Here is a 25,652-nt window from a genome sequence, read left to right as displayed (position 1 = left end):
TTTTTTTTTTTTTTTTTTTCCCTTCGAGAGGCCCACACCAGTTCCAAATTGCTGCACTCTTTCTTCCTTCTTTCCACAAATAATCCCTCACATTGAAAACAAGAAAACCTCTGCTTTCTTCTCTTAGCTTTCTTCCTTCTCCGTGAAAAAGCATCCCTCACCTTAGCTGTATGTGTATTTTTTTTAATTGGATTATTTTCCCCCAAAAAAAAAAAAAAAAAGGCTTGATACATGGATATTGCTGTGTCTATTATAGATATTGCTGTGGATATTGTTCTGTTGCCTATGACAACTAGTGGTAGTTCGATATCCAAACCTTGCCAGCTGACTTTATCAGCAGGTAATTAATTTTTTTATTAATTAATTATAAAAATCTTGAATCTTGATAATTAAATTAAGTAGTTATGATGGATATTATTAGTTAATTAATTAATTGGGATTCTTTGGCAGGGGATTGGCCGTGGAAGATCCAATTGCTCCACACGGTCTCAAGCTAACAATTGAAGACTACCCTTTTGCCAACGACGGTTTGGTCCTATGGGATTCCATCAAACAATGGGTCTTCGACTACTTTAAACACTACTACTCCTACGTCACCCAAATCCGGACGAAGAGCTTCAAGCATGGTGGATGGAGATCCGAACCGTAGGTCACGTGGACAAGAAGGATGAACCGTGGTGGCCAGAGTTGAACACCCTTCAGGACCTGATAGACATCATCACCATCATCGTTTGAATGATGTTGGGTCACCATGCAGCAGTCAACTTTGGACAGTACGGGTACGTAGGCTGCTTCCCAAATCGCCCCATGATAGCAAGGACCAACATGCCCACAAGGGACACTCGAAGGAAGTTTGGCAAAAGTTCGTGAAGAGACCCGAAGAGGCGCTTCTGCAGTGCTTCCCTTCTCAGAACCAAGCGTTGAGGGTGATGATATTCACTTCTCAGAACCAAGCGGTTTTGGATATTCTGTCGAACCATTCCCAGGATGAAGAGTACCTTGGCGATCAGACGGAGGCTACTTGGGATGAAGATCCTGTTATAAAGGCTGCCTTCGAATGCTTCAATGGCAGGTTGAGGAGTTTGAAAGCATGGTTGACGAAAGGAATACTAACAACGATTTGAAGAACCAAAGTGGAGCTGATATTTTTACTTGATTTTATATAAAATAAGGATAATTTAGGAATATTAAAAAGTAGATGGGTAAAACAAAAATTATTCGAGTGGAAAGGGTATATTTCATCAGACCTTCTAAAAGAGGGTCACTGGGTCAAATTCCCCTATTTTAAATGCCTTGCATATATAATTAATGAATATGTGCAAATCATAATATTCTGATGGACCATTTTATTTAAGTTTCGTTCATTACCCAATATAGGAATATATGTTATAAAATTGATTAATTATGACACAGTTATCTTGAGAGGTTGACTATCCTTAAGCGAACAAAAAATAATATAACCACCATTAATGATTTATCTATTTATTTATTTGTTTAATATTATTGAAAATTATAGAAAGTAAATGATATTGATTTTGAACGAAAGTAAATGATATTGATTATTATCATCAAATCCCACAGGTTTCACTCACTTCATCACACCCAATTTCGAACCAACTACTCATTGTTCATGCCATTTTATGACTACATGTATCGGACGATGGATAAATCCTCGGATACTCTGTATGAAACCTCATTGGAAAAAGGTGAAGACTCACCAGATGTCGTCCATTTGACGCATCTAACAAAGCCTGACTCAATTTATCAGCTGCGGTTGGGATTAGCCTCTGTGGCCTCCCACCCTTACGTGTCCAAATGGTATTTGAGGATGCTCTGGCCTATCACTTGGTGGTCTGCTGTTATTACTTCCATTTCTGGTCAAACTTTTGTTTTGGAGAGCAACAAATTCAAAAACCTCAACTTACAAACATGGTTGCTACCAAGATACATTGTACAAGTAAGTAATTAAGTAATATTTTTCTATCGTTATCATAATTTTTTTTCTAATTTTGATTAATTAATTTAATAATTTATTCTTCATATTATTTTATTAATGTATCTTTTTTCCGCCTTCTAATATTATTAGTACTTCCTGCCATGGCAAAGAGAAGCAATTAGCAGATTGATTGAAGAATGCATATTAGATGCTGATAGAAATGGAGTTAAGGTGGTGAGTCTAGGTCTTCTAAATCAGGCAGTTACTTAAATTAAGGGAGTTTTCTTATTTTGTATATTCTATATATTTATATGTTTGTCCATATAAATTTTTTATCGCAAATATATCTTCAATACTATGAGAATAGATGATACGTTCTTTGTTTGCAAATTAACATATAAAATTTACATGTGGGGGTCAATCTTTTAGGCTATCCAACACGAAAGCAAGTGATGATCGATCGATTGACTTAATAACTATGAGCTGCAGGGGAAGAAGCTCAATAAAAATGGTGAAATTTATGTCCAAAGACATCCTGAGCTGAAAACAAAGGTTGTAGATGGAAGTAGTTTAGTGGTGGCTGTTGTATTAAACAGCATTCCGAAAGGAACGACCCAAGTGCTTCTAAGGGGCAATCTTACTAAGGTTTCTTATGCCATTGCTAAAGCTTTATGCCAAAAGGGAATTCAGGTATACCAACTAACTATATCATTATATTAATTTAAATGAAATAATTAATGAAGTGCAGTGAAGTCATTCGATAAGTAAGATTAATTTTTGTAATTTGTTTATAGATCTCTTTGAGGTTATAAATTAAAATTTTCACGTTGCAACATTACACAATGAGTTTAGGATGCTTACTCAACAGCTTCAACCAGAGTACACATGTAATTTGGTACTTTCAAAAAGTTATGGTAATCATAAGGTATTTAAGTTCAATTGTTATCAACCAAAATATTAATTTAAACTTTGCCTTTATTTTAGTTAGTCCCAATATTTATGTGTGTATATATATATGTATGAATATGTGTATGACCCTAAAGAAATTAAAGCTATTAAGGTCATATAAATAATTAAATTTGTATGAAATACTAGTATTGATATTGAAATGATGATGATAAATCAATAAATTGGATATATAGATTTGGTTGGTGGGAGAAGGATGGGCAGAAGGTGAACAAATGAAAGCAAGAAAAGAAACATTATTTATTCCATTTTCCCATTTCCCTCCGAACAAATTGCGCGCAAAGATTGCTTTTATCACACCACTTCTGCCAGGACCACTCGTCTCTCCAAGAATATCCACTCTTGTGAGGTACGCAATTCCCATCAATATATCATCTGTATATATTTTCATGATAATTAAATTATTCGTTGGGATATAATTAATTAATAGTGCAAGAAGCATAAAACAGAAGCTGAAGTGCTTTTTCTTTAATTTCTTTGTAGGTTCCAAAAACTGATTTAGATGTGATTTATTAATCCCACAATAAATTATATGGATATATATATATATATATATATATATTGATTAATATTACATATATAAAACAGAATTGGTTGCCAAGAAGAGTGATGAGTGCTTGGCGAATAGCTGGGATATTGCATACTTTGGAAGGTTGGAACATAGATGAGTGTGGTGACACCATCTTCAAAATTGATGAAATATGGAGAGCAAGTCTTCATTATGGTTTTCAACCTTTGGAAATTATCATCCTATTCCCCAAATTCAGAATCCCTAATATATGTGCTTCTTTGTTACCTTAATTAATTAGCATTTTATAATTAATAATATTGAAATATTTGTTATAGGTCATGAAAATGGTCACCAAATACGGAATTATATTCCAATTATACTACATATGGAGACCATGACCATGACCAGGAGTATATGCAAATTTGTCGCCATATATTATTTTCTTTTTAATGATTCCACATCATTTTGTGGCTATACATATATATAATGATATTTCTCCTTATCTTTTAAATCAAGTGCATGCGTCGGTCTCAGCCAATCAAAAATGATATTTATATATATATATAGCACTGATTAGAAAACAAGTAAAAACATTGTTTTTGATGAAAATATAATTCTACTAATAAATTTATGCATTATTATAGAATTAATTAGGACCAGAGCATATTTCACACATTAAAATACAGTGCAATAATTTTTTTTTTTTTTGGGGTGAATGAAAAACAAGAAAAAAAAGAAGATAAGACAATGTTTTGAAGAGTAATTAATTAAAGAACATATTAGAATGCAACTAATTGAATGACAATAATTATCTCCCAAATTAAGCCATATATAATGCAATAATCTGAAATTAAGTTGAGAGAACTAGATCATTTTCCTTAGAAAATTCTGAAACAGTAATGAAGTATTTGGTAAAAAGAAAAGTATTGAAGAAAATTGATTAATAAAAATCTGTTTTTTGGGATTCAATTTACTGAGAATGAGTATTTTTGATAATTTTTTTTATAGTGTTTGATTAATTATAGAAGAAAATAAAACTTACAAGTAATTAAATAAATTTATTCATTAAAATTAAAAGATAAAATTGTATTTAAAAAAAATACATAAAACTATTTTCTAAGGAAATTTTGACACATTTTTAGTAGAATCTACTTTTCTTCTCAATTTTCCACATTATGAGATTTATTTTCCACTGAATCTCATAAATTTTTTCTTTTAAAAATTATCCAAATAAGAGAAAATTTAACTTTTCTAGGGAATTTTAAATTCCCACTAATTTTACCACTATCCAAACACCCCATACAGGAAAATAAGAAAGGAGACCATGAAAGTTGTGGTGGACAACAGAGACATCATTTCTACAAAGAGGGCATGTAGAGTGGGATCGAAACCATTCATCGATGCAATGAACGTGAAAGGAATGTTTGCATTTGGGCAATTTTCGGATCCTTTCGCCATGGATGACCTCTTGGAGGCAAACTGCACAAAACAACGTCTCGTTCACAGATTTAGCGGGATAGTAGAAGGTGAATATCATTGAGAAGCCATGGCTGTAATGAAGTAAATATTTCGCAGAAAGACGAACAAAGAAGACAAAGATGGCGATGACAACAGCATTCTTGCAGCATAAAATTGTTGTTGCCATTGAGTTCTTGGCTATATGATCTTCCATGGTTTTTTGATGATCACCCAAAACTCTGTCTTCTTCTTCTTCTTCTTCTTCTTCTTCTTCTTTTTTTCTTTTTTTCTTTTTTCCCTCCTCCCTATGTGCCTTTGATGCAAGTGGTCTTCTTCCTTTTGTGTATATAAAGAGTGAAAGAAGTTACAGTATTGTTGAGTCCTAAAGTCAAATATTGGATGTGTCCAAGGAAAAATTATTGTGGCTTCTAAGAAATGTTAGAGGAAGATCATGCTTTTAAAAAATGAAAATATTTGCATGCAAAATCCCAATAAAAGCCTCATCCAATTTAGTCAAATTTGATATATTAGTTTGCTGAATCATTTTGTTCTTTTGGTTTTCATTGATTTGACAGTGAAAACTACTATTGGATAAATATGCTATCAGCATTTTTTTTTTTTTTTTTACTGGAATATTTCCTGGTATAACATCATAATTATGCAGATTCCACCAACCAATTTATAGCATAGAGTGGAAACCACGCATTAATTGCAGGCAGTGGTTTGAAGGAATACTAATAGGGAACATAGGCCTACCTAAGCTTATTTTATATCCTACACATTCCTCCAATAACATATTTCTGTACATAAATATTGCATATATTATTATACAGTTCTTCGTCGTAGGCGAAGATACTTACCAATTAGTAAGCACCTATGAGTATTTTTCCATTCGATACACGCGTATTAGCAAATGATACACATTAGCCGCTCGTCAAATTGTGAGCACTTCCCTTTACCATAATATTATATATGCATATACAAAGTTAATTTCACATTAAAATGATTTAATAGTTTAATATTAAAATTTTTTTTTTATCATTAGATTATATTAATGGTTAACATTTAAAATTAATTAATAACTAATAAATTAGAATTACACTTTATTTAGGAAAAATGAATTTTATTAGAATCTGATAATTAATGAATATAATCTTAAATTTCAACTTTTGATGCGATCCAAAAGCTAAAAATGTTTAAATGATTGAATTTTCATATTCTCAATTTAAAAAGTTGATGATATCCTCGTTGGAGTCTAATTATATATATATATATATATATATATAATCAGTCTCAAATTAAATTACCAATAGATCAACTAAAATTTAAAATTCAAAAAGTGATTAAATATGAATTTAATAATATATTAAAACTCTATTTAGAGAAAGTGAATCATTTCGGGACTCGATGATTAATAAATACAATTTTAAATCTCAATCTTTGATATGATCTAAAAGCTTAAAAAAAAAAATTTAATTAATTTGATGTTATATCCCACATTAAGAATCTTATTTTGAATATGAATATCTATATATATATATATTCATAAATTTTACCAATTTATCAAAATTGATTGAAAACTTATGTGAGGTTTACAATGCCACCTAATGTTAAGAAACACGATTTTTACAATAACCATGAATTGTATCTAATCTTGTGTAGATTTACTCCATGAATCTTATGTTTATTTGTTGTTGTACGTTTACAGCGGAGAAACATATACAAATGGTATTATTTATTGGAACCCAAACTCAAATTGCACCTTGACTCACAAGTCTCAATTTTAATATATACAATTTTTCAACTTAATTAAAGAAAACTGAGAAGTGCTCTCGACGAGTTTGAAAAATTACTTATTCCCTTCTTCAAGTCTCTATATAAATAAGATATCATGTGCCTTTTCCATTAAGAAAATTAAAACATTAAAAAACTAAATAAACAATATTAAAAAAATAAAAAGTTGCACATGTTTAATAGATAAACCAACAACCAAAACCATGCCTCCTAAAAGTTTGAGACAGCGTGAGCTAAATCTGACATATGCTAAGAATAAGTGTTGGTCCTTCTGTATATCGCTGCAAAAACATGTCAAAGCACGGTCAAAAATTATACCTTTGTAATGAACATATCTCCGATGTTATATTGAAACATGAAAAACAGTGTCCCCCAAAAAAAAAAAAAAATTAAAAATAAGAACAGATAGTGAATCAGTAACAGTAAATCAGAATGGCCAACAAATCAATATAGAGGGACATTGACTTGAGTGTAATTCAGTGATTATATGAGTGTAAATTCAATGGTTACCACTTCCAACATCAACAATTTTTTCGTCGACATATATGCCATTGAGGATGTTGGATAAAAATTCCCACATTGCTTAGATTATAGTTTTTTTAAAAGTTCCCACATTACTTAGATTATAGTTTTTTAAAACTTTTATAAGCAGATATAAGGTCCTCAGAAGTGGTGCACCTTGCCCAGCCTGATGCATAATATATATATATATATATATATTGATGAAACGTCAACGATGGCCTTGGTCTTGGGCTAGATAAGGAAAAAAAATATCCATACATTTTCATTTTTTTAAAATTTAACTTAATAAATAATATTTATTATTTAATTTTGTTTTGGTTTTATAAATAAATATTTAATATTTATTTTTATATTTAAAATATATATATATATATATATATACACACCATTGTTTCGTAGGTGAAATGTCAAGTATGCTCGTGGCTTTGGGCTAGATGAGGAAATAATATTAATATATTTTTTCATTTTTTCATAGAATTTAACTTAATAAATAATTTTTATTATTTATTTTTGTTTTGGTTTTCTAAAATATTCGGTTTTATAAATAAATATTTAATATTTTTTTTTATATTTAAAAAATATCTATACCATTGCTTCGTAGAGATACTAAATCTTAAACGAAATGAAACGATATTATAAAACCAGAAACATACATCTTTCGGATTTCTGGAAAGATATATAATTTTTAATGGAGAGATGCAACTCTATCAAAGAGTATTTTCGATTTTTCAAAGATGGCCTTGGTTTTGGGTTAGTTAAGGAAAAAAAAAATATTAATATATTTTTTCATTTTTTTAGAATTTAACTTAATAAATAATATCTATTATTTATTTTCGTTTTGGTCTTCTAAAATACTTGGTTTTATAAATAAATTCTTAATATTTATTTTTATATTTGAAATATATTTATCTGTTGCTTTCCCTAAATGAAACGAAACAATATTATAAAACCAGAAAAATGCATTCGTTCAGATTTCTGAAAAGATGCAATCTTTCAAGGAGAGATGCAACTCCATCAAAGAGTGTTTTAAATATTTTTTTTTTTTTCGATTTAGTGTTTTAAATATTTGTTTATACAAAAATTATTTATTATGTGGACACCGTTTTTCATGCACAGATGCAGAAAGGAAAAAAATACTGGTTCTGTGAAGGTTAGAAATTTAGTGCTTAATTTCTAACATAAGACAGTTTCATCCTCAGAGGGCAATCTCCTACAGAACTTCAGGCACAATAGAACAGGGGAAATATTATCTTTAGGACATTGCAATCTACAACTCTCTTTCCTCGTAATACAAGTCAATTTTCATAATTACTTGTCTCTTAAGTTATATATCTGTTTCATATTATATATATATATATATATATATACGGAAATTCTATGGTGAGGACGGTTCGCATGAGGACCGTAGTATTAATAACGGGTTTTCATAGTATTAACGACGGTTTTTTAAAAAATCGTCACCAATACTATGAAAAACCGTTACCAATACTATGGTCCGCATGAGCACCGTCCGTATATTCTTTACACTTATATTTCTTGTATAATTAGAATTCTATATATATATATATATATATATTCTGAATGGACACAATCTTTCATGGAGAAATGCAACTCCATCAAAGATTGTTTTCGATTTTTGTTTATACAAATATTGCAGGACATTTTTGTCCTTAGTGTTTAATTTCTAACAACAGATAGTTTTATCCTAGGAGGGAATCTCCTGCAGAACTTGAAGCATAAGAGAAGGGGAGAAATATTGACTTTAGGACATTGTAATCTGCAAGACTCTTATCTTCCTGCATAATACAAGTCAGTTTTCATAATCACTTGTCTCTTAAGTTATATATATGTATCATATTATATATATATTTTTTACAGTTATATTTCCTGTATAATTAGAATTCTATACTTTATAATTTTGTCTGATTCTATTCGTAGTTTACTGATTGTTTGTGAATTTCCCGACATATGCTTCATGAGAAATGTAGCACTTGTCAATAACATAAATGCGACAAGTAGCATAATATCCCTTTGACCTTTACAGATCAATGACATAACCAAGTCCAAGATCTGGAGTTCATAACAAATGGACAAGCGCACAATTTTATAAATTCAGTTGTGCTTTTCAAAATAACTTAAGTGTCAGATGCTGTTGCCATATAGCTCCACCACGAGTCACCGTGTGATAAGACTGTAATCTAGCTTTACCTACAAAACAGAAAGAATGAGAAAATATCTAAAGCACCAATCTGGTGCCGAGCAAATATACTTTAACGCTCAAGTCAGATAGTGCTTTTTGAATGCCAAAGACGAAATTTAAGGCTTTTTCTTAGGGTGTGCGTGCCTGGTTATTTGGAACCAGAGGATTTTTATAGATTCTTGACATTGGGTTTTCTTGTTGCTCAAAAAAACCGACTCAACAACCTAAAAAGCTAGACCACGACTTCCAAGATTAGGAAGGCAGTAGCTTTCCTAATTTATTTGATTCAGACGTTCCTGCTTAACATATTTAGAAATCTTGTTCTTTCTAAACAAGTTATCTATAGTCAGCTGAGTTTATGTTCATGCTACGCACATGTTTATACGCATAGTTATATTTTGACATGTTTATGGACAAGAAAATTACAGCCACGAGAGATCAAGGGTAAATACTTTTTCTTTATGAAATAGAAAAGGCACAGGTTGAGATAACTTAGATCATTGTCCCAAGAAAGAAACTGATACAGGAGAAGGAAAATAAGAAAGGAGTCATGAATGTTATGGTGGACAAAATAGACATCATTTCTACGAAGGGGGCATGTAGGGTGGGATTGGAACCATTGGTCGATGCAATGAACATGAAAGGAATGGCTGCATTTGGGCAATTTTCGGATCCTTTAGCCGTGGATGACCTCTTGGAGGCAAGCCGCAGAAAACAAGGTTTCCCTGTTGGCAGATTTAGTAGGACTGTAAAAGGTGAAGATCATTAGGAAGCCATGGCTATGATGAAGTAAATATTTTACAGAAAGACAGATGGAGAAGACAAAGATAGCGATGATAACAGCGTTCTTGCAGCATAAAATTGTTGCCATGGAGATCTTGGCTAAATGATCTTCCATGGTTATTTATGATAGCTAAAACTCTGTTTTTTGTAGCTGTAAGCTGTAATGCTGGATTGCTTATTTTGAATAAATAAAGAGTGCTGAAAGTTATAATATTGTTGGGTCCCAAAATTTAATATTGGATGTGTCCAATGAAAAATTGTTTGTGGCTTCTAAAATTGTCGTGAACTAAAGCGGATTAAGTCAGATACAAATTTGAATAATGAGTAAAAAACAAGTCAAAGTTTTCATGGTGTTGGATAGTTTCATCGTGGTAAAGGCAGCACATTGCTCTGTCTCTTACATATATTTGACAAAAGTAAAGGCAGCATATTTGCTCTGTCTCTTACATATACTTGACTAACTTAACAAAACTGAGTGTATACCTTATACGAAGTTAATGTCCAGACCGAGCAAAATAGTATTACGAAACTTGATTTTCACAATCACCATGAATTCTGATTAAGTAATGATTATTTTTGCAGTTATGCACACTGAAGTGTCTCTGTATTGAGTTCCACCATGATCATCTTATTATTATTATTTTTTTTTTTGGGGGGGCCTGTATATTTAGAATGAAAAACATATACAACTAGTAATATTGGTTGGAACCCAAAATGATCCTTGACTCATAATTCTCAATTTCAATACAATTTTTCAACCTAATAAAAAACAGAAAAGTGCTCCTGATGAGTTCGAAAAATTAATTCTTCCTATCTTCAAGTCTATAAATGAGGTATGGTGTTCTTTTTGAATGAAGAAAATTTTAAATATATAGAAGAAAAAAAATTAAATGAAAAAAAATATATAAATGACTAGCACTATTTAACATGACATTTTTATATTAGACCCTTCTCTTTTCACTTTATCCAGTCATGCAGTTGAACTCAAACTTCACGTACGCACCCACAAGGGTTCCAATGAGAAAGGCTTGTCATTTCGGGTGTGAGATGCAGAAGCCCCACCTGGAGGTGCATGCACTGTTATTGGCAGAACCCATTCACTCCTGTCTCTTCCCTCTATCACTAAAGGATGCTCGTATCTGTGGTCAGGAAACCCAATGAGAATGCCAGACAAAAGGGTTTAACATTTCAAGATCCTGATGATACTACTCCAAATTGATCTGAGCATTGTAATCACTTAGCAAGACATCAAGTGAATATTCAATATAGTCGTACCTGGTCCAATCCACATTTCTCGGTGTGGTGAAAAATTCAAATCGAAGGGCCCATTGTACAGATACGTGGGGAGTTGAAAAAGACATAGGGCCGTCCATGGGAATGGAGAAAAGAAAGCTTGTCTGTACCAGATCAGCGACAACCTCGTAATGATCACTCTGAACCTACAAATTGTAATGATCCAACAAACATAACACAGTTCAGAATCATTTAAACTGTGTGTAAACTCATCAAAAAAGACAAAGTCAAAGACAGGCATCCATTCTACAAAATAAGTAGGCTCTTAACCCAACCCAAATGCAACCCTTTCCAAATCAAAGCATTACTCATAAAATGCTCAAGTTAGAAAACTTTCTTGGCAAAGAATTGATTCGTGTCAGACCATTTATATCACTCATTTACTACAAAACAAAAATATAGCAACATGAATACAACAGCTTGTCAAAAATGAAAGTAAATAACTGAACGGTAACCACACTAATATCAATATGCAAAAACACATACTTGTATGTTTCAGCATCCGTAAAGTTCTCGGAATTAGTAAATTAAAAAAAAAGCCTACATCTTTCAGAAAAATGCTAGCATATTCTCATTGAGAAAATTTCCATAACATTCTACAACTTGACAACTTGATAGATAAACCAACCACCATATCCATGCCTCCCAAAAATGTGAGACAGCATGTGCTAAACCTCACCTATATCTTCAGAATAGATAAAGCGTTGATCTTTCTAAATATCATGTACCCATGTCAAAGCTGGGTCAAAAAGTATACCTTTGTAATTGTGGGGGAATTCCTCCTAGAAGGATGAACATATCGCCGACTTATTGTTTCTGAAGTCTCCAATGTTATTGACACCTGAAAAACAGTCCTCTCATAAAGAATTATTAACAGTAAATGAATAATAACTTTCAGTTAATAATTTATAATTACTATCACTACTACCTCAAGGCATCTTCTAGCTCCCTCTTCATGAAAGAAAGTAAGTGTGCCACCAATCTGTTGTAAAACAGCTTGTCAAAACCTTAAAAGATAAATGCAGATGGAAAAAAGGGATCGTAAATTATAAGAAACAGGCAAAATACATTGATAAAGATTATAATTACCATATCACTAAAATAATAGGTTGAGTCGGAATTTTTGGGGGAAAATCTAAGTAGAATATGGTCATCCATCCGGATATTATAAGACCTTCCTCGAATAAAGCCTTCTGCTGCAGGAAATGTTTGCACCAAATTAGCTTTCCACGATTACAATCAGTTGTAAATAGTAACCATTAGGTTCAAGATATTTTTAGCAGTAAAACTTTAAGGAAAAGAAAGTTCATGAGATTACATGCTTGAGGTTCAACAGCTCCAGCTGCCGGTGAAGAAGTTGCCCCACCATCATCATCTGCAGAAAGTGGCTTAGTGAGCTTCTGCTGCTGACTTGGAGAGACAAGGCCAGATGACCTACGGGGTGATGAAAGATCTGTTTGAAAAGAGAATCTGCCACTCAGAAAAGCTGCTTTTCTGACTCATAAACAAATAGCAAAACCATGTCTCATTCTCATTTCTCCAAGGAATTTGATAGAATTGGGAATAATAACGATCAAATTAAGCCAATAGCATCGGTGAAGCATTTCAATAGAAACAATGCCCGATCTAAGTAAAAACAAAGATTCAAAGCTTAGAGCCACCAAACACGTAGCTATCTCACATGACTCACCAGCACCAGAATCATATGAGACCTCAGCCACAGAGAGCCTAGGAAGTGCTAGAGTGGAAGATAAACTTGTACGTTCTCCTTCATGATATAAAGCATCCTTAGAAGAAGATCTTGTTGATTGCAAGGACAGAGAACTTCCAAATGTCCTGTTCAGTTGGTCTTTCATGGGATTGTAAGAAGAAACAGACGAGATCTCATCCCTCGAGCTTTCATATCCTTCTTCAACACCATCATAGATATCATTTGCTCTAACCTGTAAGGAAGTAGCTCTACCATATATCAGGATGAAATAATTGAGTCAATTCCTATTTTCAAGCTGTTTAAGGGAAATCATTTATTAGAATAATGACAGCTCCACAAACACCAAAAATCACAGAACACGAAATTCAAGAAAAGGTACAAAAGTAAAGTACCCAATCTGAGTCTCCATCTGTCTCTTTCCAAAATAAATCCATTTGGATGGTTGATATAGGCACAATTCCTGATATCAATTAGTAGAAGGGTACTTCTCAGTTGGTATGCAGACAAATAAAGACAAGCAAAAGTAACTTCCACTGCAAGCCTGATATACACTAAAATATAAAAGAACAAATTATTATCAGCAACTAAGGCAAAAAAAAACTCACCATCATTTTGACCTTCTTCAATGAGCAAGCCATTGTTTTTCTGAGTGATCCATACTTGTAATGGATTACGAGCTTCCTGAAATATTAAAGTTGATGAAATTAACAGTTCCAAAATGTAAGCACATCGAATAACCATATAAGGCTGACATATTATCAATGCATGGCTCTTAGGTATATTTTTCAAACATTTCCAACATCATTGCTAATGATTATATAAGCAGGCAAATGCTTTGGTGGATGGATAGCTATAATGGAGACAAAGATGATGGAGTTTGGTGGTTTAGAGTTAAATGGATTATGGTGGCTAGGGCTCTCTTGGTGATTGAGGGATCGAAAATGCTTACGTTCTAAGGCCATGCTAAGTGACCAATTGCTGTAAGAGCTTAAGTGACCAATTGCTGTAAGAGCTTAAGCTATAAGAAGATTTGGATAATTATGAGCTTGCATAAAATAATAGCCAACCCCAAATACAAAACAGACCAACAAAAACTAGGATTTTCAATAATAAAACTACCTAAAAGCTCCCAAGCAAGGATCCTGGATCCTTAACATACTATTCCACGAGTATAATGCCACATTGAACAGAAAATAAGCCATATCAGCATTGGTATATCAGACACTACAGAAGTTAGACATTAAAGAAATTGAGAGTTTGACACAATAAAAAAAGTATAAGTCCTTTATCGCAACATTTATCACTTAAGTATTACATTGAATTTATATTTTTACTTGGGGAGAAAAACAGTTCTATGACCAACCTAAAAACTAATACATAGTTCAGGACCTGCAGCCTAATGGCATAGACCTCCATGCAAAATGTAAGGTGTTCAAAACATGAATAAATTACCAAGCAATGCTCCATACTCTTGATCCATTTTTCAACCAAAAAACTAAATTTAAATTTGCATAACAAGTCCATTAGATAATCTAAAACCAAAATACATCACAGGCTGGCAAACTGCTTGTATCACTTTATTTCTCAACCAATATAATCAAGCAGAAAGTTATATATGAAGCAAAATGTATAATATTGCTAAAATATCTAAGACAAACAGAAAAAACATGATCTAAACTAACCAATACAAAAACCTGTTGCATGTTATAAACAAGGATTCTAATAAAATGAGCTCAATTGAAAAGAAACCAACCAGCTCAGAAAGATCTTTTACTGATTCCCCACGAGAATGGGCATTTTCTAAGCTCAACCACTGCCCAGACATTGTGCTTCTAACATAGTACAGGTAGCGAATAGTAGCACCCTTGTATGAAGGTGGTATAATATTTGGCAACAAGGTCCTCACCACATCTGCATAACAAATTGAATATTAAAGAATCAATTAGCTTGTTTGAAAATGGTGGAACAGAATTGATACAATAATTTATCATTCCATACAATTAATTCAAAAGATCCACAAATCTGGAAAATAACATTAACAGAATGTGTTAAAATTTTAAACGCAAGTTCCTAGTTAAGTCTTGTCCCAGGACAAAAAGGTAGAAAAGTAGAAAGAAAAGCAAAAAGTGAACCCCCGCAGTACATTGCCCAATTCATTTAATCAAGCTTCATAATCAACAGATTAGACTCAAATTCCCTTATGGTTCAACATCAACAAAGTAGGTATCTCGTCTCTGGGAACTGGCAAAACCATCCTATTAATAGGTGAGAAGACCAGAAGCTTGAAAATCCCACCCACGACTTAAATCTCTAACTGCTAATTCTCTAGGTGTTTAAAAGACCAGGTTATAACCCGCTTGACCTATAAAGTCAACACTTTTTTTAAGCACAAAATGAAAAGTGGGCCTTTAGTCTTATCTAAATTTGATCAATTTTCTATAAGCCTCAATTATTTGGAATTTCCATGAACAATAAAAGAAGGACACATGAATGATAAATCAAAGGCACAGCAAAACAATTATAACAGAATCTGCAAATTCACATAGCAGCTTTAAATTTTAACCATCGAATAGCACAGTCGCTTAAACAAAACCATCAAAAACCAAGAAATCATAATTCCCCAAAACAATTCTTACATGATTTAGTTGCTCCAGCTGAAACAATCTGATTCGAAACCAGTGCCTGAGCCGAACACTCCAAAAATACATATTCACCTGAAAAAAGAAAGAAAAAAAAAAAAAGGCTCAAGAACATGTAAAACAAAACAAATAAAAACTTTTTAAAAAAAAAAATTGAGATTCAAACAAAGACGCGAACAGAACTACCTCTCCTCTGTTTGGATCCCGGAATTGGCTTCCGCGTAGCGAACCACTGCGTATCCAACTTCTCAACGCCTTTGATCTCGAAACTGAGACGTTCGACCAGAAGCGACAATGGTAAATCGGCATTGCCGGCCGGATTGCTGATCTCCATCGTGACGATGACCGGATCGCCGGGCCTGTATACTTGCTTATCAGTTTGCAGCTTCAGAGCTGGCAAAACCTCGCTCCCAAAAGCCTTGGTCTGAGATCCTCCTCCACCTCCTAAAATGGAGGAAAACCTAGGCGCCAACATCTCTCTCTCTCTCTCTCTCTCTCTCTCTCTCTCTTTCTCTCTCCCCCCAATTTCAGAAGCTCAGGATTTTTACCAAAAACACAAATATTTCAGAAGAAGCTCTGAACAGAAAGTGTTTTCAGCTGAAACAAAAATCAAAAAAATTGATTTTGAAAATCACAACTTTTGAAATCGAATAATAAAAAATTAAAAAATAAAAAATGGTTAGACTCCGGATCTTGGAGCCCCCATTTGACGTTCTTTCTTTGTTTTCTCTAATTTTCTCTTTTTGTTTTCTGCTATTACTTCAGAAAACATGTTAAATATTTTTCTTTTAAATTGTTTCTTAAAAAAAATAAGGTCAACATTAAAAGTTATTAAAAAAATATATGTTTTATTTATCTTAAAAACTTTTATTTTATTTTCTAAAAACATTATTACACTAATTTTTTTTATAGATTTATTACACATTGATCTAATTATTTTTTACTGATCTTAATTACCAGATATTTTAAAACATGATAGAAAAAAATACAATATTTCCTAAGAGAAAAAGCAAACCAAAAAAAAAAAAAAGATTAAAATTTTTGTTAGAATTGTATAGTCTATAAAAATATTTTACAATTGGCTGATAATAAACCTCTAATTTCTAGTATTGTCTAGAATTTAAATATTCATAGCACAAAGAGCAAAAAGAATTTTCTTAAGCTGAAGAAGAAGTGGGTTGCTTGCTGGAGACGAGTAAGAGAGAGCGTGGAGAGATGGCTTGCATATCATATCCTCCATTTTCATGTTCTTCATCATCCTCAGCACCCAAACCCAGTTCCCTTTCATGGTCAGCTTCCTTTCCCAAGCTTCCCATCTCCTTGTCTGTAAACAATTGCAGCTCTGCTAGTTCTCTTTCCTCACTTAACAAGGTAGTTTTTTATTATTATTTTCTGAATTCTCTTATCCTAAATTTAATCTAGTGTCTTTATCTTTACCCAATTCCTGAATTTTGCAAGAAACTCTGGAATTTTTAGAGACCAAGTCTGGTTTTTTTTTCTTGATGATAAGTTAGGATTGTATATGCGGAAATGGAATATATCATTTTAACTGGAAAACCCATGTCGCTTTTGGATGCTTGAACTGACTTCTGCATTATTATTGATAATTTATAGGCTGAACTAGCAAGTGTTAGAGTCACTGGCTGAATTTTTTATTTTCACGTAGCTAAGGTGTTTGTTAAAAGTAAAAGGAAGATGTGAAAGGATGTAAAGGTAAACTCTTTACTTCAGTAAAATGAGTTTTTAAAACTTTGGAACTTCACTGGAGGTCAAACTTTTTAGCTTATTCCTATGGTGCTTTACGTCAGGCTTGTATGTTAGCCTTGTTGCCTGCAAAAGAATTTGTAAGAAAATTTCAAGTCCGGTTTTTTCACCCAATTTTGTTTGATATGAGATGGAAATATTTTGTTAAAACCATAAAGAAACTGGGTTAAAGTACCATTATGGTTGGGATTTGAAACTGAAAAAATATATGTTTACACCTATCACATTGGTTAGACACTTGAGCTTAAAACAGCAATCTTAGTTATGGAATTTGATACTCAAAAAGTAGAATTTGTAGCTTTAACCACCTGCATATTCTTGAGCTAAAAAGTTAATTTGAATTGTTATGAACATTCTAGAGTACAAAATTCTACACTATCTTTGCCCAAACCCCATCATCACAAGATGTATTAAAATGTCCAAATGAGAATTTGGCTCTGATCAGTACCACATGCTTCTTCAAATCAAAACCAGTTCAAACCTGTATAAAAACTTAGAAAATAATTCAAGTATCCCTTGGTTGTGTTTGCAGAATTCTTTCATTCAAGCTGCTTGGACCAGGAGATCTCGGGGTGAGGCTGCAAAGAGGCCTAGTAGGAAATCATGGAAACAAAGAACAGATATGTACATGAGGCCGTTTTTACTGGATGTTTTCTTTTCAAAGCGATTTGTACATGCAAAAGTGATGCACCGGGGAACCAGCAAAGTGATATCAGTTGCCAGTACAAATGCCAAGGACCTCAGGTATACATTGCCATCGCTAACCGATGACAATGCCTGTAAAGTTATAGGCAACCTGATTGCAGAAAGATCCATGGAAGCTGATGTATATGCAATGTCATTTGAGCCGAAGAAGAACAAGAGAATTGAGGGTAAGCTTGGGATTGTCCTGGATACCATCAAAGAAAATGGTATCATATTTGTTTAGAACCTATAACACTATTCTTAAGCCTGATTTCATGTAGTTGTAACTTATAATTTGTTAGTATTAGTTTTGTTTTGTAGTTCTTCAAAAGATGGTAAAATGTCATATATCCCAAAAGGTACTAAAACGGCTTTATCCATGCCAAGCATTAACCAAACACAGAATTGTTAGAAGGCATTTTTTGTATCTAAATGCACTTCTTGAAAGATAAATTCCAAATATTTTCAACTGAATCTTCAGTACTCCATTCAATAACATACCACAATGCTAACTAATCTCACATTAGATAAACTGTATGTTTATCATGTTCACATCAGAAATGCAAATTTTTTTTTTTTAAATCAACTTGACTTGGATTTTAAAACCATGCATTACATATTCATATGCAAATTTAATTTGATCCATCCAAAATCCAGCAGCTTTAGGCCGAAGTTGCAAAATGAAGAGCGATTGTAAAGACACTGTCTTCCATAAAGATTATACTCCAACCAATTTTTTTCTCGTAAAGGAAAAAAGAATAATTGTTTCCATTGGCACTCAGAAAAAGAGTACTTTATTGTTATATATCCATCTGTCTGGTTATTAGAATACATCAAACAATAATAAGGCTAGAGGGATACGCCTCAATGTATAAACTACAAACTTCTATAACAAAGTAAAATAAGCTAAGGCATGGAAACCTTGCAAATTGAATATCATTATATGCAGCCAACAATAACACCACCTGAAGGAAAATTGATATTTCAGTTAGCAAGGATACATCATACAAGATGATAAAGACGAAAGTGCAAAGAATCTAATTCCTTTCAGCTAAACCCTGAAGAATATTGCAAAAGCGAAGTTGAAACATGAGCCTATTTTGCTTAAAATTGTTTAACATCAACTTCAATTAACAAAAATCATAGAAAGCACTTGTATGGAGGAGTAATGCATGTCCTCAGCTTCACAATACCCATGTCTCAAAGTATTCAAGGTTTCAAATGATTTTCGATCTAGTGCCGATATAGTTTTTGTATTTGAAAAACTTTTAATAATGAGAAGAGTCACAGAATTTTATGCTTTAACACCTGAAAATATGTCTTGTCAACCCTCACATGAAATGGGTATTTGAAGATGATGAGAGTAACACAATGGAGCTTCCATCTTAGATGGTGCTTAAAAACTCATTTTGCCAAGCAAACGGACACATAGAAACACACACACACACACACACAATGGACAAGATTAAAGTTTTACCTCAATAGATATAAAGTCCAAAATCTCAAGTACATCACAACTGCAACATTACTCAGCCTGAAAACACCAAAAACAGGATTAAAGTTTTACCTCAATAGATATAAAGTCCGAAATCTCAAGTACATCACAACTGCAACATTACTCAGCCCGAAAACACCAAAAGTACCATCAAAAGAAGAACTGCATATGCTTCCTAAAATTATTGCCCACCTAAACATGCACATGCATAACAGATTGTCCAGTCAATTAGTGGAAAAAGAATATAGCATATTTAAAATTGTCCTTGTTTCTTTCCATTTATTCCTCTGCATTGCACTTCCAAGCTCAAATCCATTCTGATCCGTAAACAATTTTTTCTCACCCTTTTTGAGGGTATTACCATTGCTAACAGCACTCAAATCTTTTAGGTCACCCACTTTCAGTAAATTTAACCATGATCTCTTTAATTTATGTAATTTTTTTCTGCTTTTAAATGCTACTACTACTACAATTCGCACCAAGTAAAGATAGGTTTTAGATTCATAACCTACACTAAGCTTGGGATCCTCCAGGAAATGTTATGAGAACATTTTTCTTTTCTTTAATTAAAGTTATTCTCCTTTTTTTTTCTCCTTTTCATAAAAGATGCTTTGCAATCTATGCTGCAAATAAAGCTCAATTCCACACTGAAGCATTCATTACTCTAATCATATTTACAAATAACACTACCAAAGACAATACACCTCCAAACAGCAAATCCAAAACAGAGTACATATTTTCTGAAAACACAGCTACAGCCCTTTACCTTCCCATTTTTAGAGGTAAAAATGGCTTTTAACTACTACTACTACAATTGGCACCAAGTAAAGATGGGTTTTGATATACTACATTAAGATTGGGATCCTCCAGAAAATGATGACATTTTTCTTTTTTAATTTTTCTCCTTATTTTCCTTCTTTATTTAAAGATGCTTTGCAATCTGTGCTGCAAATAAAGCTCAATTCCACACTGAAGCAGTCATTACTCCAATCATATTTACAAATAACACTACCGAAGATAATACAACTCCTCCGAACAACAATTAGTAACTCCCTTTCACTACTTTATTTACTCCTTTACATCCAAAACAGAGAACATATTTTCTAAAAACATGGCTAAAGCCATTTACCTTCTCATTTTTAGGGGTAAAAATGGCTTTTACTGACTCAAAAACCTCTTCAATAGGTCTTCCAGCATCAATCTGAGAGTGAACAAAAACTATTAGTCAAAATAAACATGCAAGAACACTTGCAAAGCAAAAGTGCTTATGGTGAGATGATATAGCAAAAAATAATCATCAATAAAGAAGAAATACCTTCCGAACTTTTCCCCTGGATTCATAGTGCTGAATCACAGGGAGACTAGACTCAAGGAAAACCTTGAACCGCTTCCTTATTGTTTCAATGTTGTCATCTTCTCTTCCCTTAAACCACCCAAAAATGACAAAATAAATTGCGAATGTTATAACAATATTAGTAAAAACGAAATAAATAAAGAAGACCATACTAAAACAACAAGAAAGGATAATAACAGTATCCATCTACACAGAGAGACAGTGAAGTCATGTTTCTAACCTCGTTCCTACTTAAAAGGCGCCTTTCCATCTCTTCTTCAGAACAATCGAAGAAAAGGACAAATGCTGGCTCTATTTGAGTCTGCATAACAATTAAACAGTTTCAGCAGTTAACAAAAGGGATCTTCCACTCTCAACTTCTTCATCTTCTTCTTCTTCTTTCTTTCTCTTTTATTTTTTTTTCTTTTTATTCTTTTTTTTTTTTTTTCTCCAGAGCATCAAGGATGTTTAAGTTGTGACATTAAGTGTTGTGCAAGGGCTTACAACAGTCTCGAATGCTGCACGATTTTCCTCATTACGAGGGAAACCATCAATAAGAAATTTGTCGTTACCACTTTCCTCCATTGCTTTTTGGAGAAGCTTAATTGTGACCTCAGAAGGGACAATCTTCCCTTCTTTGATCATGTTCTGTATCATGGTTCTGTATACCATAAAAGGCAAAATTGTTAAAAAGTCTATCAGAGAATTATCATAATGATGATTCAACAACGAACTCCCATAAGTGTATAATTAGTGCATATTAGTTGAAGAAATTAAAATATGAAGCACATGTTTAAGATATATAAATATAGATATAAATCAGCCAGAAGCAAATAATTCAACATCCACAAGCAACAAAAGAAGCAAGCATTGACTAATCCAGTGAAACCTAGAACAATAACTGCAATAGTGTCCAAATAACTTAGATATAAACCAAGATCAAAACGACCTAGCAGCAGGCTATCTATTATGACCATAAGCCCTTTTAGTGGGCTTGTTTAAACTAGCTAAATTCTAGCATTCTTGTATATAAAATAATAAGTCACATGACCACAGGAACTTGGCACATTTTAACAATTACCACCAATAATCATTAGGTTATATTCAGAATGAAAGAAGAAAAGGAAATAAATACTAGGAAATTGAGTGGATGAGAAAAGAGCATCAAACTAAGGTTGAGAACAAGAATATATAGGGAAGGTCCAGAGGAAGACTTCGGTGGCTCAATATTATTTGTAACTTCATATACTATGAGATTAAAGCCTAGAGGTAATGAAAAATACATGTCCTGTTAGAAAAGTCTGCAACACATTACATTCGAATCTAGGATGATGTCCAGAAAGTTAACCTACTATTAGCCCACATATAATATCAACTTCAATGATAAAACTTCCTAAAAGAAATTTTATTCACAAAACTTGACCATTTTCTCCCAAATCGAGCACTTGGACAGTTTCTACTTTGAAGATCCAAAGTACTCTAACTTCTTACGGATTTCTGAGGTCTTTATCGGCAACTAAAACCCATAAACAAACTTATTTCATTTGCTCCATAACAATAAAAGTAATAAACTAAATAAATAAACAAAAAGTAGGAAAAATATAAAAATAAAAATCGTCAACTTTAAATGCTCTACTAGACTGGTTGGAACTCACAAGTTCACCACGATAAGATAATAGATGACCATCCCCAATTTTGTAAAATGGTTTATTAAGTACAAATCATAGGCCAGATCAGGGATGTAATCTCCAAATTCTTTAAGTAGAAAAAAGTCTTTTAATAAGAAATTAGAACAGACAGAGCGGACAAGTAAAAGCTAGAGTAAAATAATAAGTAACCTATGTAGTCATACATAACTGAGAAGAATAGAAAACACAAAGAATCAAGAAAATTTTCCTAACATACCGAACCATACAAAAAAAGCCGAAACATACTAGCATGATGTTTCATCTATAGCAAAAATATACTGACCAATTAGAACATAGATTATTACACACTTGGCCAGAGGTATTTTGAAGTGTAAATCTAAGAAATTTTAAGAAATTGGCCTGAAAAGTGATTTTAAGCCAAGACACATCTTACAACACATAGAGAGCAAAATCACAGTAAATAAGAGATTTAGTTTACAAGAAAACAGACTTCGAGGCATATGCAGTATCCATACCCATTTTCAGAACCAGATTTTTGTTCAGCTCGCAAAAGATCACCAGCACTAAGATGGGTAAACCCGAAGTGCTGAACAATATTTGCACATTGGGTACCCTTTCCACTGCCCGGGCCACCTGGCAATCAACAGTATCATGGAAAACTCAGAAAATTCGCTATAGTAGTAAAAAAACATAAGTGGCGTATATGACTGCATGGAAAGATTTAGAAAAGAAAGTACAAAAAACAACAAAAGGAAAAAAAATGAAAAGAAAAAGAAAACAAAATGAATAAGCCAGATTTACTTTCGACTATTTGACAAAACAGTCCCTTCAGGGACAGCCCGGTGGCAAAGCCACTGTTTCCTCAAGCAATAATCCAAGTTCAAATTCCCCCACCCCCAAATTCTTAAAAACAAACCATTTGACAAAATCTAGAGGTGAAGAGTTATAACCATTAGGTTAAAACTGGACAAACATAGGTCTTATGTCAGCTCGTAAACAATAGTTAAACAACTGTAGGCTAACAAGCTCAATCACTTAGAGGTAAATCTAAAAAAGAACTTAGAATGAAAAGCTTACCTAAAACAAAAACAACTGTAGGCTTCTTCTCGGCTAAGCTTCCATTAGTATCCTGTAAATAAGTCGTGTTATTTGACAACACCAAATTAAGATACATCTCACTCTGTCCTTGCTACATGACTTAAATATGTATGATCAGCTTAAGTTTGAGAAAAAACATTAAAACAAAAAAACAAAAAAAAAACAACCAAAAAAAAAAAAAAAAGGGGGAAGAATATGTGCACAATTGGTAACCAAGTATACCTTGTTTGCAGCATCACCAACTGTTCCCATTATCGCCAATTAAATTGTGTATGAATATACTAACTGCAAAAGACAAAAGCATTAGAGTGTAAATTATAAACATATGGACAGAAATACACACGAATAAACATGCATCCACACACACACAAATACATTAGGATAGACTCATGACAAATGAAACATATATCACAATGAAGCCACATAACTACCAAAAGAATGTCCAACCATAATCTTAAAAACGTGTCTTACGTACACTTGAACAAATATCCTACAGAATTTCCAGATCTATATGCACAATCTCCGCCCAATTGAAGGTCACATAAAACTCTTTATATTTTCAATCATCACCTCAAATGGTTATTATTTTTAGTTCTTTCCGCCCGTACATACAGCTTTTTAATATTTGATCTTCAAAGTTACTAAAAGTGTTTCTGTCAGATCCATATATTTATGCAAAACTAAGAAATTTCCAATTACAAGATTAAATCTTTTGGATTCAGGATCATTAATCATTCAATTTTCCATAGATCTAACAGAATAGAAACAATAATGTTACGGTACATAAAAGTTAAAACTTCGATCTAATGCTCAATTGAGAAGATTTTTCTTTAATATAGAGCATTTAATGAGGTTCAAAACTTCGATTCATTTCCCATTATCATTCTTCGCTTTCTCATAAACCAATGGCTAAGAAGGTTCAACCTGAAGGAAGATCAAACATATAGCCAAACAGATCAAAAAAAAAAAAAAAATTATTTAAAAATAGATGAAAAATGCAGGCTAATAACCAAACAACTACACCACATGCCACACATAAGACACAAAAAGGGACAAAATGGTCGACTTCGCGGAGACATAAACAACAAAAAGAAGAAAAAATAATTCAAAATCGATTTCACAACATTTCCCTCCAAATTTCTCAGTAATCAAACAAGAGCCTTATCGAATCAGCGGATCACGATGACTACCTCAGATCCAAGCCAAAAAAATATAAAAATTCCGCAGAAATCAAAGGACCTCGAGGTCAGAATCAGGCTTACCAGCGCAGAGGAGCTAGAGAGTAATAGAGAGAGAGAGAGAGAGAGAGAGAGAGAGAGAGAGAGAGAGATAGGGGAAGAAGACAGAGATGCGTAGCGAAAGCTAGTCCCCGCGTTCTTAAATAGAGAGAGAGAGAGATTTGAACAAATGGAAAGAGGCACGAAGCCAAGGAGTAGCCCCGTTTCGGTGCGTTTCGGTCGGTAGGGGTAAACTAGTAATTGCACAAAGAATAAATAACTTTGCGTAATTGTAACGACCGCTGATGACAGTTTTTTTTTTTTTTTTGTTTTTTATTTTATTTTTAAAGTGCAATGAGTGCTGCGCACTCTGCTTCCTAAAGGCTAAGCCCAACTTGATTCGTTTGGGTTAGGAACCGTCGTTGGAAAATTTTCCGACCCGTCATTATATAATTGGATCAATTTTATTGGATTAAATGCTATAGGTATTAAATTTTTTTATTAAAATTTTAGTAAATAATTATGTAATAGTTTTTTAATGATATTAAATTGATATTATTTTATATATAAAAATAGATAAATCATTTAAAAGATTCAAA

The 25,652-nt window shown here is 32.8% G+C and overlaps 4 protein-coding genes across 5 annotated transcripts; 2 read left to right on the top strand and 2 right to left on the bottom strand.

Annotated features, from left to right (window-relative positions):
- The first annotated feature begins 231 nt into the window (after positions 1-231).
- On the top strand, positions 232-2,748 carry LOC125422979 (very-long-chain aldehyde decarbonylase CER1-like). Its single transcript, XM_060817353.1, has 6 exons — positions 232-340; positions 775-1,072; positions 1,582-1,957; positions 2,087-2,194; positions 2,426-2,626; positions 2,731-2,748. Exons 1-6 carry the CDS (start codon positions 232-234, stop codon positions 2,746-2,748), a joined length of 1,110 nt encoding a protein of 369 aa, XP_060673336.1.
- An 8,106-nt stretch (positions 2,749-10,854) lies between these two features.
- Positions 10,855-16,586, bottom strand: LOC107421709 (uncharacterized). The gene is made up of 12 exons (XM_016031000.4): positions 16,000-16,586; positions 15,811-15,888; positions 14,928-15,085; positions 13,780-13,855; positions 13,567-13,634; positions 13,154-13,406; positions 12,782-12,916; positions 12,553-12,659; positions 12,392-12,445; positions 12,221-12,304; positions 11,446-11,609; positions 10,855-11,309 (listed from the first exon to the last, which is right to left on the bottom strand). Exons 1-12 carry the CDS (start codon positions 16,286-16,288, stop codon positions 11,162-11,164), a joined length of 1,614 nt encoding a protein of 537 aa, XP_015886486.3. The 5' UTR covers positions 16,289-16,586; the 3' UTR covers positions 10,855-11,161.
- Positions 16,587-16,893: 307 nt separating this feature from the next.
- LOC107421717 (uncharacterized) lies at positions 16,894-18,584 on the top strand. Its single transcript, XM_016031013.4, has 2 exons — positions 16,894-17,184; positions 18,110-18,584. Exons 1-2 carry the CDS (start codon positions 17,029-17,031, stop codon positions 18,503-18,505), a joined length of 552 nt encoding a protein of 183 aa, XP_015886499.3. The 5' UTR covers positions 16,894-17,028; the 3' UTR covers positions 18,506-18,584.
- Positions 18,585-19,032: 448 nt separating this feature from the next.
- Positions 19,033-25,225, bottom strand: LOC107421715 (UMP-CMP kinase 3). 2 transcript variants are annotated; one of them, XM_016031011.4, is made up of 10 exons: positions 25,099-25,222; positions 24,059-24,121; positions 23,816-23,867; positions 23,254-23,371; positions 21,594-21,750; positions 21,331-21,411; positions 21,072-21,179; positions 20,886-20,957; positions 19,739-19,795; positions 19,033-19,226 (listed from the first exon to the last, which is right to left on the bottom strand). In XM_016031011.4, exons 2-9 carry the CDS (start codon positions 24,086-24,088, stop codon positions 19,787-19,789), a joined length of 627 nt encoding a protein of 208 aa, XP_015886497.3. In that variant the 5' UTR covers positions 24,089-24,121; positions 25,099-25,222; the 3' UTR covers positions 19,033-19,226; positions 19,739-19,786. The 2 variants fall into 2 exon arrangements, with proteins under 2 accessions (XP_015886497.3, XP_060673080.1); XM_060817097.1 differs by lacking the exons at positions 19,033-19,226; positions 19,739-19,795 and adding an exon at positions 19,827-19,886 and having other exon boundaries at positions 20,887-20,957; positions 25,099-25,225.
- Positions 25,226-25,652: the final 427 nt, after the last annotated feature.

The sequence above is a fragment of the Ziziphus jujuba genome, chromosome 5, assembly GCF_031755915.1.
Source record: "Ziziphus jujuba cultivar Dongzao chromosome 5, ASM3175591v1".
Taxonomy (NCBI): domain Eukaryota; kingdom Viridiplantae; phylum Streptophyta; class Magnoliopsida; order Rosales; family Rhamnaceae; genus Ziziphus; species Ziziphus jujuba.
Note: the sequence above shows the minus strand (reverse complement) of the source record. Positions and strands in the feature narration are given on the sequence as shown.

What these genes read in the sequence shown, in the direction of transcription:
- LOC125422979 (XM_060817353.1), top strand. Translation starts at nt 232, where the DNA reads ATGGATATTGCTGTGTCTATTATAGATATTGCTGTGGATATTGTTCTG. An exon ending in TACCAAGATACATTGTACAA is followed by an intron (nt 1,958 to 2,086) that starts GTAAGTAATTAA and finishes TAATATTATTAG; the next exon opens with TACTTCCTGCCATGGCAAAG. An exon ending in GTCTAGGTCTTCTAAATCAG is followed by an intron (nt 2,195 to 2,425) that starts GCAGTTACTTAA and finishes TATGAGCTGCAG; the next exon opens with GGGAAGAAGCTCAATAAAAA.
- LOC107421709 (XM_016031000.4), bottom strand. Translation starts at nt 16,288, where the DNA reads ATGTTGGCGCCTAGGTTTTCCTCCATTTTAGGAGGTGGAGGAGGATCT. An exon ending in CAGATGGAGACTCAGATTGG is followed by an intron (nt 13,407 to 13,566) that starts GTACTTTACTTT and finishes ACTTCCTTACAG; the next exon opens with GTTAGAGCAAATGATATCTA. An exon ending in AGAAATGTGGATTGGACCAG is followed by an intron (nt 11,310 to 11,445) that starts GTACGACTATAT and finishes TCCTGACCACAG; the next exon opens with ATACGAGCATCCTTTAGTGA.
- LOC107421717 (XM_016031013.4), top strand. Translation starts at nt 17,029, where the DNA reads ATGGCTTGCATATCATATCCTCCATTTTCATGTTCTTCATCATCCTCA. An exon ending in CTCTTTCCTCACTTAACAAG is followed by an intron (nt 17,185 to 18,109) that starts GTAGTTTTTTAT and finishes TTGTGTTTGCAG; the next exon opens with AATTCTTTCATTCAAGCTGC.
- LOC107421715 (XM_060817097.1), bottom strand. Translation starts at nt 24,088, where the DNA reads ATGGGAACAGTTGGTGATGCTGCAAACAAG. An exon ending in AAATCTGGTTCTGAAAATGG is followed by an intron (nt 21,751 to 23,253) that starts GTATGGATACTG and finishes TATGGTATACAG; the next exon opens with AACCATGATACAGAACATGA. An exon ending in GTGCAGCATTCGAGACTGTT is followed by an intron (nt 21,412 to 21,593) that starts GTAAGCCCTTGC and finishes ATTGTTATGCAG; the next exon opens with ACTCAAATAGAGCCAGCATT.